This window comes from Pithys albifrons, chromosome 19 (assembly GCF_047495875.1).
Source record: "Pithys albifrons albifrons isolate INPA30051 chromosome 19, PitAlb_v1, whole genome shotgun sequence".
In the NCBI taxonomy this organism is placed as follows: Eukaryota; Metazoa; Chordata; class Aves; order Passeriformes; family Thamnophilidae; genus Pithys; species Pithys albifrons.
The window spans coordinates 12871695-12886857 of record NC_092476.1 but is presented as its reverse complement, the minus strand read 5'-3'; the positions used below and the strand labels follow the sequence as shown (position 1 = coordinate 12886857).

The 15163-nt window shown below is 41.5% G+C and overlaps 1 protein-coding gene across 1 annotated transcript in view; it reads left to right on the top strand.

The window, feature by feature from the left end:
• The window catches only part of GLP2R (glucagon like peptide 2 receptor), a 38601-nt gene extending 23704 nt beyond the window's left edge, over window positions 1–14897 (top strand). Inside the window, exons 8-13 of the mRNA XM_071573574.1 lie at window positions 3708–3768; window positions 4988–5057; window positions 5857–5945; window positions 7414–7552; window positions 11686–11727; window positions 14559–14897. Coding sequence (XP_071429675.1) covers window positions 3708–3768; window positions 4988–5057; window positions 5857–5945; window positions 7414–7552; window positions 11686–11727; window positions 14559–14897 — 740 coding nt within the window. The remainder of the gene's footprint in view (window positions 1–3707; window positions 3769–4987; window positions 5058–5856; window positions 5946–7413; window positions 7553–11685; window positions 11728–14558) is intronic.
• Window positions 14898–15163: the final 266 nt, after the last annotated feature.

Here is a 15163-nt window from a genome sequence, read left to right as displayed (position 1 = left end):
TTCAAGGTTTTCTGATTATCTGACTATAAATTCAAACTCCATGTGATTAAAACCAAATTTTGAATTTTTTCATCCTTGTTCCATCTCCCCCCTGTTGCTCCTCTGCTCCCCCAGTATGATTTCTGCTGTGTTCATCAAGCATTCTGAGGGTCCTTTTCAGACCAGAGTTTTTGTGTGGTCTTAGAATTAAGTAGTGCTTAAATCTTTAGTTTAGTCTACCTATGGAAGAGGGATTTAATTTTATCTAACAGGGTTAAAGTCAAGTCACTAATACTGAGGCTCTCTCTAGAACTGAAGAAAACAAGTACTTTTGTAGAGTGAATTATTCCAGTGTTTCAGAGAAGTAGAGTCTTACCTTAATCTTACATGCATCTCTATATACAGTCACAATGGAACTTGTCTCATTTCATACAACACTTTTTCCTCTGTCCTTACCTGTATTCATCCATGGTTCTGCTGTGAAGATTATTTTTCAGGCTTGTAGTTTTGAACACGCTACCCAGTTTTTGGCAGTTCTTCTTTTCCTCTTTTTCTTCTTTCTTATCAAACATAAACTACTTCCCTCTTTCACACTCATTCCCATCCTTCCTCCTCTATTACAAGTTCTTATCAAAGAATACCACCACACTCCACTGTCCATTGCCAAGCCTCTGAGCTTTGTCCTCGGCTGTGCCCTACACTTTCGAGGTTCCTTCTCACTGTCCATGCCTTGATTTCTGTGTTCCCTCTCAGATTCCTATTGAAAGGACCATTGTGCTATATTAATATGGCCATATGAGCACACAGGTTGCTGATGCACCAAGACCACTGTCTTTCATGCTGGCTAGTGTGGTTCCATCATACTTCCCACTTCTCTAAAACACTTTGTTGGTTTGATCACCAGCTTGTTGGAATAGTGACTAGTGATTTTATTCCTTCTTCAAACTGCAATAGACAAGTCTATTAGGAAATTTTCTGACTAGCATAAGAGTACAAATAATAATGATCATCTGCCTGTTGAGACTCCTATGGGACCAGACGGGATCCATCCCAGGGTGATGAGGGAGCTGGCAGAAGAGCTTGCCAAACTGCTCTCCATCATCTTCCAACAGTCCTGGATCACTGGGGAGGTTCCAGATGATTGGAAGTTGGCAAATGTCACCCCAATCCACAAAAAGGGCTGCAAAGCTGACCCTGGCAACTCCAGGCCTGTCAGCCTGAGCTCCGTGCCTGGCAGGGTTATGGAGCAGTTCATCCTGAGTGCAATCACACAGCACCTTCAGGGTGGACAAGGGATCAGACCCAGCCAGCAGGGGTTTAGGAGGGGCAGGTCCTGTCTGAGCAACCTGATCTCTTTTTATGATCAGGTGACCCACCTGGTGGATGAGGGGAAAGCTGTGGATGTGTCTATCTGGACTTCAGCAAGGCCTTTGACACTGTCTCCCATAATATACTCCTGGAAAAGCTGGTAGCCCATGGCTTGGACAAGTGTACCCTCTGCTGGGTTAGGAGCTGGCTGGAGGGCCGGGCCCAGAGAGTGCTGGTGAATGGGGCTGTGTCCAGCTGGTGCCCGGTCACTAGTGGTGTTCCCCAGGGGTCTGTGTTGGGTCCAGTCCTGTTTAACATCTTTATTGATGATTTAGATGAGGGGATTGAGTCCATCATCAGCAAATTTGCTGATGACACCAAGTTGGGAGGGAGTGTCGACCTGCTGGAAGGCAGGAGGGCTCTGCAGAGGGATCTGGATAGACTTGAGAGATGGGCTGATTCCAGTGGGATGAAGTTCAACAAGGCCAAGTGCCAGGTCCTGCACTTTGGCCACAACAACCCCCTGCAGCGCTCCAGGCTGGGCACAGAGTGGCTGGAGAGCAGCCAGGCAGAGGGACCTGGGGGTACTGACTGACAGGAAGCTCAACAGGAGCCAACAGTGTGCCCAGGTGGCCAAGAAGGCCAATGGGATCCTGTCCTGGATCAAAAATAGTGGGGTCAGCAGGACCAGGGCAGTGACCCTTCCCCTGTACTCTTTGTTGGTGAGGCCACACCTTGAGTGTTGTGTTCAGTTGTGGGCCCCTCAGTTCAGGAAAGAGATTGAGGAGCGCGGCCATAGAAAAGCAACAAGGCTGGTGAAGTGACTGGACCATAAGTCCTATGGGGAGAGTCTGAGGGAGCTGGGGGTGTTCAGCCTGGAGAAGAGGAGGCTCAGAGGTGACCTCAGCACTGTCTGGAACTCCCTGAAGGGAAGTCCTGGCCAGGTGGGGGTTGGTCTCTTCTCCAAGGCACTCAGCAACAGGACAAAGGGGCGCGGGCTTAAGCTCTGACAGAGGAAATTGAAGTTGGATATCAGAAAAAGATTCTTTCCAGAGAGAGTAATCAGGCATTGGAATGGGCTGCCCAGAGAGGTGGTGGATTCACCATCCCTGGAGATTTTTAAACGGAGATTGGACATGGCACTGAGTGCCATGATCTAGTAAATGAACTAGAGTTGGACCAAGGGTTGGACTTGATGATCTCAGAGGTCTTTTCCAACCCAATTGATTCTATGATTCTATTCTATTCTATGATTCCTCCATTGCCCTCATACCTGCATCATATTCACTGATTTCCTAAAGGCTTTCCCCACTAGTTAGCTTAAAGTTGCATTTATATTTATTACCACCACTACCAAGGTGGGACATCTGGCACCTGTCTCACAGACATTTGTCGTAGCAGTGCTGTGTCAGCAGGGCTGAACCATGCTCACACTGACTGAGACATTTCCTCAGCTGCTTGTACAGGAACTGCCTTTGATAACATCACCTCATCATCCCAGGTATCACCTTTCCTCATGAAATCATATCATGTTCCTCTGGATCTATAGCTCCATTAACAAGTTCTCCATCCCCGAATCATTCTCTGAGACCAACTTGTTGCACCCATGCTGTCTCCCACCCAAGTGTGACCCCTTTTACCTCTTTCCCCATTTCACCCACTCAGAGATCTATTCTTTGGGAGAGTATTTTGTTTCTGGCCCTTTCCCTGTATTGTCACACTCCAGCTTCCTCCATGACCTTAGATAGTGTCCCAGAATCCTGAATAATCTCTGCTCTGGCCCCAGTGACACATCTTCTTTCATTTCTGTCACATCCACCACAAAATCTCCCGTGTGATATTAGGCTGAGAATGCAGTGGAATGCCTGCTTGTTGTAGCTCACATACCTTCTGCTTGAGATTGAGACTGGTGCCTGCACATTTGTAGACCATTGCAATAATGCAGTAATCCTTTATTTCACAGTTTGGGGTTTTTTTCCAGCCTGCAGCCTATGATCTCCAGGAAGGTGTGGGGTCAACAACAGAGGAATGGGGACCACTGATTTTCTTGAAGGGGTCCAGAAGATTAATCCTTTATCAGCTCCTTTAATTAACTAGGCAGAGTTCCTTGCCTTCACTGAAAACTCTTCTAAGGTTCAACAACTGTTGCCTAAGGTAGTCTATAAGGCCTCATGTGTCAATTACTTTGAATTCTCAGAGTCAGAAATTTAGAAAATTCCAAAAGGTTGTGTGTGTGTATATCAGTCCAAAAATGCAAGATTCAACTACACAATGAAATTTCACTTTGTATTTGAATTACAATTGGGAAAACCAGGATCAGGTTTATTTTTGTACAATTCTAAATAGAAGACTGAGGAGCACATATCTCTGCACCGCACACTTTTGCAAGCTTGGCTGCAATTGTTGCCTTTTCTTTTCAGTTGTTCCGATCCTGTTTGTGGGCCCTTGGGGAGTAAGCAGATCCAAACTGGAGAACACTGGGTAGGTTACTAAATAAAAAGCGCCTTAACATACTGGCTTTCTGTTTACTTAACTTTTCTGAAAGCCCTCGACAGTACTTGGCAAAAGTACTGATTACTAAATTCTAAAATTATACAGCACCTACTGATACTTGTTACATTTTCAAGGCCCATCATAGTACTTTTACATTAAACTACTTTTACGAATTCTCAGATTTACTTATGCATAAATCGAGAAGTAGAATGAACCTTCACTGTTCCTGAGATGGAAGCTATGACATGCAGTGTTCATCCATTTACAAGTTGTCAGCACCAACATCTTCATGGAGAGCATCCTGTCAGTAAAAAAAGAGAACCAGTGCTTTCCTTGGAGACCATCTACACTTTGAGTTTAATTAGTAACTATTCACTGCCATGTTGTACAAAAACATTGTTATGGAGGCTAATGACAAAACCTGATAGCCACTGAAAGCCGACACTAATGAATGTGTTCAGTATTTGGTGAAGAAATTAGTAACAGTAATATGCACTAGAAAGCATTAGTTTTCCAGTCATCTGGTCTTCAATGATGCTGTGAGCGGCATCACATAAACTTTGTGGTTTATGTATAATTTCTCTTGTTCCCCTTTTATCATTAATGGCTTTTAGAGAATTTCATTTGGAATGACAATATAGATAATAAGCAACAACCAAATAACAATTACGGTCTCATAGAGTTAGAAATTATATAAATTGTAAATGGCAAACCAAGATAGTGCAGAATCTCAGGCTAATTAGTAAGAAGAAACATGCTTAGGATAAAGCAAAAGGCTAGAGAAGAATAAAAGGAGACAGATTCAAGGAAACAGTATACACATTTTTTAGGAGGCCAGGAAGCATGGTCACAATTCCCAGTTTACTCATGTCCAGTTTCTGATAGATAATTTAAGTAGGATGATTTTCATTATGAAGGTTTGGTGTAATATACAGTTATTTTGTGGATTCAAAGACTGAGTTTTCCAGATAGTTCTGAATTTTGCTGTCAAGGGAAACCTCTCTCAACTTTCATGTCAAAAGATCTTAAAAATAAATACAATTAGAATTGGTGGTGAGACTCTTCCTAGTTTTATTGTTTCTTCTGAGGGCCATCTGAAAACCTTGTACTTCATCAACTTTCTTTTGAAATATATACACAAGTTATGTAAGCTTTTATTTTTTTTTTCAGTGAAAATAGAGCAATTATAGTTTAAATTATTCTCCAGGTGCTGGGGAACAAATGAGCACATGGGAATTTGGTGGATCATCCGAGGACCAATGTTGTTTTCCATTGCAGTAAGAATTAAATAATCTGTACTTCCCCCCTCCTTGTTTTTTTTAATTAGTGTCTGTTTTGTCATTCAATATTTTGGAACAAATAAGATACAGTTTTCTACTACAGAAATATCAAGGGGGATAGAAAGTGAGGGAAGGGAAAAACTTTTGTTCAAATAATGAGGAAGCAGAGCTCTGTGTTAAAAAATTAAAATACAATTTTGTAGTGGAAGATCATGTATCATAAATTATACACCCATCAGGCTGAATAAGGAAATGCGAAGTTCCTCAATTTTGCAACTTTAGTAACTTTTTTGCATAGGACTTTCGGTTTGTGGAAGAGAACTTGACTTACAGGCATTTACAGGTCTCATTAGAAAGATATACTTGCAGATTTGTCTTGGCCAAATCAGCACAATTTAATTAACAGAGGAGTGAATTAGTTGTAAAAAGAATGCTCACAGCTTTTTTGGCTGCCTAAAGCCTCTTTATCTGAAGAATTGCAATCAGTGTGGATTTTTAGCACATCCTGCTTACTTGTCATGGTTTGGTGAAGAGTTGCATGACCTAAAGGTAAATAAACCGTTAACTCCTTTATTTGGAAAGAGGAGATGCCAGCAGAGTCTGTCACTGCTGCTCTGTCCTTTCTGCTGCAGCTGTGGTAATAACCTGCTTGTATTCCAGCCTCATCACAACGGCATTCCAGTTATTTGGTGGCAGGTTGTGCAAGTGTTAACTATCAATTTTAAATTTATTTAATAGTTATGTGATAACTGTATTAACATTTATTTTAAGTAACCCATAAATATTTTCCTTCAAGGTTAACTTTGGCATCTTCTTAAAAATCCTCAGGATGCTGATTTCCAAACTAAAAGCTCAGCAAATGAGCTTCCATGACTACAAATACAGGTATGTAATAAATAACAGAAGCCTAGACCCTTTCTTTCATTTTCTCACAACATCAGAAGGTTGCCAGTTTGGCCTTTAAGATTCACCTACCACCACCAGGTGTATCAGATACTCAGAGTATGATGCAGGAAAGCCATTTGGGAAAACAGGCTCCACAGACATTTTCTTATCTGAGAGGCAAAGGCAGGTGAGTACCTGTGATCTGAGTTTTGTGGGCATTTTAACAAAGACTTTGCAGTGGAGTGAGATCTCCGCTCTTAGGTATCTTCACTCATACCCATGGCCTCTGCTGCAGTGACACATTTTTACCTTGAATGTGACAAAAGGTCCTCAAAAGAAAAGGGGGTGTAGAAGATTCGTGAGACACTCTGAAGTAACATCAAGGTTTCTGATCTACCTTCTTCCTTAGTCTGTACTCTTGTAGGCCTTGGTGCAGGCTCTTTTGGAGGACTCTCAATGGTACATCATGTTTATGTAAAATCCTGGAGTTGACCTTTTCCTGAATATCTTCTCACTTTGTGGGAATTGCAAGGGCAGGCTGCTCTGTGAGGAGCTCAGGCTGCAGTGAAAACCTGGAAATAACAGAAATGTGAGGATTTAACTGCTTTCCACATCCCAGTCCTTTCCTGTCCTCTCAGCATCTTTAACCAAAGCATTGTGAACCTCTGGTTACTACTACAGTCCTGCCTTACTAAGATGAATTATTTTATTTGTCTAAAAGGAGTGGACAGGGGGAGGGAGAGATGGAAATTCTACTACTAACTTGCTTTTAAAATTCAGTATTACATCCCTAACACAAGCTATTTCCATTTTCCTTCAACATTCAAAGTCCAAAGGATCTCACCTATATTCCCCAGACTGATGCAGGAAGGTGGCTGTGATGTACAGACACCAATGCCTGTATTTAACAATGCCTAATGTTTTGTATAATATGCCACTTTCCACTGCTAATAATTTTGCTAAACTTTCAAGGATTCAGGCTATTCTTCACAAGTCATCCTCGGAATTAAAGTTTCTTTTGAGAGTTCTTCTTTCATCCATGTAAATGTGTCCCCAGACTTGTTAAAGAAGGTTGTCTTCTAGCAAATTATTCTGATTGCATTCTTTAAGAAATAGATGATTGCCAACAGTATCACAAGTGCTTTCAACGTAGCTACCTTGTTACTAGACCACTCCTGTTTAGCTGTGTAAATATTTCTGTTACCTAATAGAGTAAGTTTGATAATAGTGGCCTTCCTGTTCCATTTCTTTTCACCTTAAACTCAAAGCTAAGATTCCTTGCTGCACATGCCTTTCTTGTAGTGTGCTTCAAAACTCCTATCTGAGGATTTACTCCCAAAATCATAAAACCACTAATACCATTCCAGAGTCAGAATAATGAGGGAATGTTTCTGGAATGATTTCTTTTTAGCCAATTTTTTTATTTTTGTATTTAAAAAATACAGTAATCAAACATTTTCTTTTTAAGATTGGCAAGATCTACACTTGTGCTGATTCCATTGTTGGGGATCCATGAATTTATATTTACCTTCATAACTGATGAACAGGTGGAAGGACTTCCAAGACACATAAGACTTTTTATTCAACTGACAATGAGCTCATTTCATGTAAGTACTGTTTTGCAAGTACTGTTTTTAGGGGTCCTAGATCCATGTGCATATGCTGCTTAACTATATGTACCACAGATATACAGAATTCTTATTTAATATTATGTTCCAACCTACAATGTCTCTAAATACACTATTGCAGTGACCAGAAAAAACATTTACAAACTGCATATTCAAAATATGGTAGTCCCAAATACCAAAAAAGGAGTCAGACTTCTTCAGAACCAGTGTCCTATGTTCTCTGATAAAAGGTGACAGTTCATCACAGACCTCTGAAAACAGGATTAAAGTGGTTTATTTAAAATACTCCCTTCTAAAATAAGAACTATGAGAATGTCTGTCCTCATCCGAGGTTTGGGCTCCATTTCCCTATGGGATGTGTTCATTCAGCTTATCTGCAAAGTGACACTATGGGCTCCTAGTTGCACACTGCCAAAAGTATTGTACCTATGCATAAATTTTTAGAGGTAGGAGAAAATTTGTCAAGAGTCCTCACATGGATGGAACAGACAGATGGACCAGCACCTGCAGGTGTAAAAGACATTTCTTACCTCTACAGTCAGCAGTGTCTTACAGATGTTCACACATGTGACTCCTCTTCAGTCACCCTGCCTTAATCTTCTGTAAGTGGGCAGAAGACTGAGGTAGGAAAGGCAGAGTGTGTGACTGTGGCAAGCCTTTGCCCTGAGGCACACTCCACTTCAACAGCCTATCCTAAGTAGTCCAAATTGTAGTAATTGTTACTGTAACTTAGTGGTGATTTTCAGATGGTCACAGGTATAGGTGTGCTTCCCTGTAACTATTTTCTCTCCAGTTTGCAAAGCCAAAGAACTGGACAGTGGCACAAGGCACTGCTGTCTGTGTCAGAGTTCTGCAGAGCTGCTGAGTAATGACTTTTTCAGATAGTACGAGTGAACCTGCTTAGCAGAGTTGTCCTTTACCCTTATTTTTCTGCCTTTACCTTCTTAGGGCAACAGGACAGAAATTTCCAAGTCTCCTCTCTACTGAGGAAGCCAGCAACCTCTCTGGCTACAGGTCCTTGCTCCTCAGTAACTCACAGCTCTGACACACGCTGCTTCTGCAGCCAAGGCATGACTTCATCACTGTTGCTGCACTTTTTCTACAATTTATGATGATCCTTGGGTTTAACCTTTATGTATGCACCCATACTCTGGTGTATGGGTGCATCAGTGTTTTGACACTGTTATTGAGGCTCTAATTAAAAATTTCCACTACAACTTGAGGGGAAAAATGTCCCAACTGGCAGCGGAGAGATCCTGCAGAGCCGCAGTCCTGAGGGTTCTGCTGACATGGTGTTCAGAGAAACCCAGAATGGTTTGGATTGGAAGTGACTTTAGTGTTGGAATACATGTTCCTCAGTTAGACATATCCTTACTTGGAGAGGTTGCAGTGACTTGATGTTATTTTAAAAACACAAAATCATTTGAAGTGAAAATTTATTTACTGAATTGTACAGAGAAATGTGATATATAAACTAGCTTGCTCATCCTTGCTAGAAAACACAAACTTCATTCCTTTTAGAGAAACATGCATGTGCTTGGCTGCATGTCATGCTTTAGAAGCAAAACTTCTTTGCAAAATACCCAAAGATCTCAGCCAATGTTTATTGCAGATTCTCTCTTTTAGCTATGGTATTATTTGTGAAGGGATTAGCAGAAAAGCACATAAACTGCATGCAATTACATTTGTTTAGTCTGTAAATCTTCTCAGTAGTTTTAAAAAGCAGTTAAACTGTTTTGTAAAAAAAAAAAAAAAAAGAAGAAACAATTACCTCTAGGATCTTATCTGGAGATTTAACTCAAACATTTTTCAAGGAGCATAAAATTAAATTCTAAATGGGAGTTCTGCTGTAGATATGATGTTGCTTTGCTTTAGACAGTGGAGCAACCTAAATATTTTGGCTCCCTGGTGCATGCAAACTGTAAGCCACAGGAAAAACTACTGATTTCTAGGGGAGAGAACACAGTTATTTAATGAGTAATTTATCATGTTGCCATTGTCAATGGAACTGAAAAACAATTGGAAGGCTTACATGTGCATCTATCCTTTTCTATTGGTGTTTATGCTAATAAACATTTGTTTTGAAATTCCATTTCTTCTTTTCCACTCACACTGGGATAATGCTGAAAATGTGTGTTTGAGAAATCACAGCTTATTGGAAAGATTTCTAGGCGTGAAATTCAATTTATTGGGAAAAAATGAATAAGCATTAAAAAAATGAGGATATAAAATGAACATCAAGCATGAATAATCAGCAGAATTTTCCACCTTCTGGTATGATTTTGAAGGGCTTCTGCTTGTCAGTGCATGCTCTGGTCCTGCAGCAGTGAACCAGATTCATAGAGGGATTTACAAACTGAAATCCCATAGAGATGTGACTCGTGTTCACAGGCAGCACCTCATCTGGCCAGTCTCAGCAGTTCTGGCAGGGGCTGTCACCAGGCTTGGCAGTCACAGCACTCAACAGCACCATGCAGATTAAATCCTGTTTCTACTTGCGGTGATTGCGAGACTAAATTTAGAGCTCAGAAGTAACAAAAAAACCCCCAAACCACCCATTAGAGACATTTTGAAGAACTTTCTACCTAAAAAGAAAAAGAACTATCTCCAGGTGCAGGAGCAGTTCTGCATCAAAAGTTGCTTTTTAAGCCATTAAATTAGTTATATTTTATTTATTTTTATTTTTAGTTGTTATATATTAAAAATGTATTTGTTAATGTGTGTATCATATAATACATATTATCATAATTATAGTTATTAAAATTATATAACAGTTATAAGATGTAATTATTATAATGTATTGTAATATGGATTTAATATAATTTATTATTATCTCTAATGACTGCAATATTTTAGGGTTTTTTTTGCATATTTCAGTGAAATAATTCAGATGCAAAAGATTATTTAAAAGCCACATTGATAAATGACATGTCAAAATTAACTACATCTTCCTACCATAACCCAAATGAAGAATAAAAATTAAAGGAATAGCATACACAGAAAAAGCAATTGTGATTGCTATTTCTCCTGTCCCTGTTTCCACAGATGTGGCAGATAAAATGCTTGTTTTCATACTTAGTGCATATATGTTTAAGGAAGTAATGACTCCAAACTTTTCAGGATTGCTAGAAAATTAAAAATAGGCTCAAAATGCTGCTGGTTAATGCTAGGTATAAAGAAAAGTATTGAAGATTCTGGGTATGTGAAATTCTTTTTACGCTTTTTCCTGAGAAAAGTGAAACATTTCTGGAGACGTATGAGTGTAAAACAATTGAATGCTGTCAGCTGCATTATAAGTGTTTATAGCACGTTTGTACTTGTGATGTAAACATTGCCTTGACAGTGAAAGTATTTATCCTCTTAATCAGAACTTGTGTCACAGGTGCCTTTAGACACACCAAAAAAAGGGACTTTCCTGAAGGAGTGGGAACAAATCTGCATGTCTGCACCAGTCTGTGGGGCTGAGATGCAGCCTGTAAGCTGCTTTGGGCTGAGATAAAACCCAGAGAAAAGAGAAGGCAAATGGAAAGAGTAATTTTGGGGTTGGTTTAAAACAAGTTCTATCTCTAGGACTTTTTTAAGGTGTTTATTTAAATTAATTTAAAAGGAAAGACAGCAATTCAAAATAGCCGTAACACTCAATACATCTGAACTTTGAACTAACACTAAACTCCTAATACAGAATTAATTTGTGAAAATCATCCAAATGAGACCTGTCTCAGTAGTCTCATTTGCAAACCCAAACAAGCATATAGATAATATGACAAACCAAGCTGCATGTTTTTCTTTTTCGTTTAGAAATAGCAGCAGTCACAGTGTAACATCAATAGTTTTGGGGGAAAAAATACTATGTGATACCAAAATGAAGATCAAACTGGGTTGTGTAGTCTGTTCTTTGGCATCTGCACAAACTGTGCCCTGCACTGGCCAAGGCACTGCACAAAACCAAGTGACTGGACACTTCAATAATAAGTAAATGCAGTCAACTAGTTTCTTTTTTGAAAATTAAGCAACATTGTTTATATTTATGGCTTTAACAATGTAATCCTAATACAGAGCTTCAGGTATTTCCTGCACACTGATTTTTCTTCTCACTCTCTTTCTCTTTACAGGGTTTTCTGGTAGCAGTTCTGTATTGTTTTGCTAATGGAGAGGTAAGACACAATTCCATGAGAAAAGTCTGTAGTTTGTTAGTAAAGTATATTAATGGCACTCAAAAGGATGAACACACTGACCATCTCTGCTTATTGAGAACATGTGTGAATTCTTTTGAGCGGGTAAAATTGTGTGAAGAGGACAGCAACTCGCACAGGTTTGGGATTCAAATACAAAGTATTTCTGCTGAAGCCTGTGTGGTGATAGCACTGTGGAGGTATGGTTAGTCTGGGGTATCTGAAGTACCACTAGAGGCTTATGGTCGGTCACACACTTAAACCTCACTCCTCTAATCAGCTGAAACCCCAGGCCTCATGTTTGGCCAAGGCTGAGCTCTCTCAGTTTAACCCTGAACTCTACATGAAGTGACCACATTTGGGGTTCTTTAATATCTCAGACACTTTTTAATGCATGCACTGCTCAGGACATCCTTAAACTTGCTATGAGAAGAACCCTTGTCTGGAAGTTGTCTCCTGCTCAAGGGACAGCTGGGGGTTCAATTTGCTCTGCACCAGGACTTAGATAGAGCAGTGACTGCTCTTAGGGGCAGGGAGATAACAGCAGAGACAGCCAACCTCCTGCCAGTATGGAGCAAAGACTGAAATCAGACCAGGTTACTCAGGGGTTTGTCTAGCTAAGCTTCAAACTCCCCAGCCCAAGGAGAGAAGTTCCACCATCTCTCTGGTTCTCTGTTCCAATGCTTCACTGTACACAGGAGAGAATATATTTTACGTATATTGTCACAGAATCATAGAATTGTTTTAAGTTGGAAAACACCTCTAAGACGGAGTCCAACTGTTAACCCAGCACTGCAAATCTGCCACTAGACCATGTCCCCAAGTGCCAGTCACATCTACACAAATCCCTGCAGGGATGGTGACTCAATTAGACCCCTGGGCAGCCTGTTAGATATAGAATATTTTGCTAATCTCTATAAGCCTCCCTGGGTGCAAGTCGAGACCATTTCCTCTCATCCTGTCCCTTCTTCCCTGGGAGCAGAGCCAGACTCTCACTTGGCTCCACCCTCCTGTAAGGAAATTGTAGAGAGCCGCAAGGTCCCCCCTGAGCCTCCTTTTTTTTTAGCCCCTCCAGCTCCCTCACCTGCTCCTTGTGCTCCAGACCCTTTCCCTATTTATTTCAATTATTATCACTGCCTCTTGTGTCCCTACCAAACACCTCTGCAGCGTGCCTGGATCTATCTCCTCCATGATCCCTTATAGACAGTATTTGGGCTTTGAAGTGTGCATATATCTCCTCATAGCATAAGTGCTCCTACACTGATCTCTGCCAGTGAGTTCAAGCTTATCAACCCAGTTCTTGTACTGGGGGTCCAGAAGTAGTCACAGTACTCAAAGGTGACCTAACACAGAGCAAGAGAGAAGAACTGCTTCTCTTGAACTACTGACTCTGCTCCTGTCCGTGCAGTCCAGTGCCTTCATCACTGGCACAGCTGCACACTGCCTCTGCCTTAGCACTCTGACTGCACAGAATCATGAAATGACAGACCAATTTGGGTTGGAAGACACCTTTCACTAGGTCAGGCTGCTCTAAGTCCCATCCAGCCTGGCCTTGGACACTTCCAGGGAGATGGGGCAGCCACAGCTTATCTGGGCAACGTGTGTCACCACCCTCACAGGGAAGAATATCCTCCTCATATCTAATCTAAATCTCTCCTCTTGTAGTTTGAAACCATTCTCCCCTTATCACTATCTGCACATGTAAAAAGTGGTTTTCTTTTTTATGTCTTCTTTAGGCACCGGAAGGGGCTCTGAGGTCTCCCCAGAGCCTTCTCTTCTCCAGGCTGAACAACCCCAGCTCTCTCAGCCTGACTAGCTACAAGCTACCTTGCAAAATGATGCTATGTAGGCTGCGGAATTAATCTCACTTAATTTTGGTTGTTTTGTTAAGTTGAATCTTGCTGTCTGTACTTCCCTTATATTTGGCCCGGGTGCAGACTGCCACTACTTGGAATAAACAGACACATATCCAATGTCAGAAAACTAAAGAGCCTGGCATAGACAGCTGGCACAGGACACGCTACACAGACAGAGCTACAGGAATTTGGACACCTTTCTAAAGACATTAGTGAAACAAATGGATGGGCTTTATACAGAGGGTAGACCTGATATTCCTAAAATCTATCAAGGAAATCTGCAGTTATTTCAGAACTACTTAAATAGAGAGCTGGCACTTGTGTGCAATAGGGAAGCGCTTGACTGACACTTGTGAAGGGCATAGAACTGCTATCAGGTCTCATCGGCAGTTGAAAGTTTTTGGTTTGGTCTTCTACCACCTGGGCCAGTTGAGTTCTCAGGCCAAAGTGCTGATGATTACAGCCAGGGGAAGTTCCACTCCTCCACATGGGGCTGGAGCCTGCCCTCCAGCTGCAGCACTGGCTCAGGAGATGTGGGCAGTGGGACACTCGGTGCTGAGGATTTCAGTCAGGTTGCCAGATAAAAAGCTTTAACAAAACAAACCAGCTACACAAGCACAACACTCCAACAAAACTACATGGTCCTCATTTCCACAGCCCCTGAGCTTTCCTCCTCACTCCATCAGGCTGTAAACAGAGAAGTCACTTGAGCCCTCCCACACACATGCATCAGATTTGCAGAGGAAAAACTTTCCTAAATTATAATGAAGATGTTGGACTCCTCTTCGGATTAACTTAGCAAAGAAGTCTGTTTCTGCCCTACAAGGATCCCACTAGGTGAGACAGGAAGCCCAGTACTTCACAGTTCCTCTCATTTTATATCTAGTATATGTGTTAGTGAACTACAGGGTGGTCATGAGCCATCACCATAACCAGACTGTTTTCTCCTCCCCTCAGGTAAAAGCAGAGCTCCAGAAGCAGTGGTCCCGTTTCCTGCTGGCAGATCCCTTTGGCTGCAAACTCTGCTTTCTTGGGGAAAACATAAAATACCTCAGGAAATGTTCACAGAAACAAAAAAAACAGCACCTCAGCAGCAAACATCGCTTGTGCCTGGAGATGAGCAAACCCTGGGGCATGCAGCTGCAGCAAGTGCTGGTGAGGCAGAGGACAGACCTCAGCCCAGAGCCAGGCTCTGCGCTCCCATCCCGCCCACAGACCAGCATGTCAGACAGCAGCGAGGGAGAGATCACCACCGGAGAGACAACCGAGGAAGTGTTTGAGGAAAGTGAGATTTAGAAAGCTGTCCACTGGGACAGCACCTTCCAACAGGCAGTGTTGTGAAAGATCTTCTCTCACCTCCAGACTGTTCAGAGCTCTGGGACGTGCAGTGCAAGAAGGAAGAAGTTAATATCCCAGATGTTCCAGTTTTTCTAATCTGAGAAAAAATGTTGTCTGGATGTTGCTAACCTGTGTGACTGGGTAGAAGAGGCCTTCTGGATTAAAAAAATGCTTTGAGCTGGCCAGTCTGGAAGGTAGCTGATGCTGAGTGATGTGCACAGGGA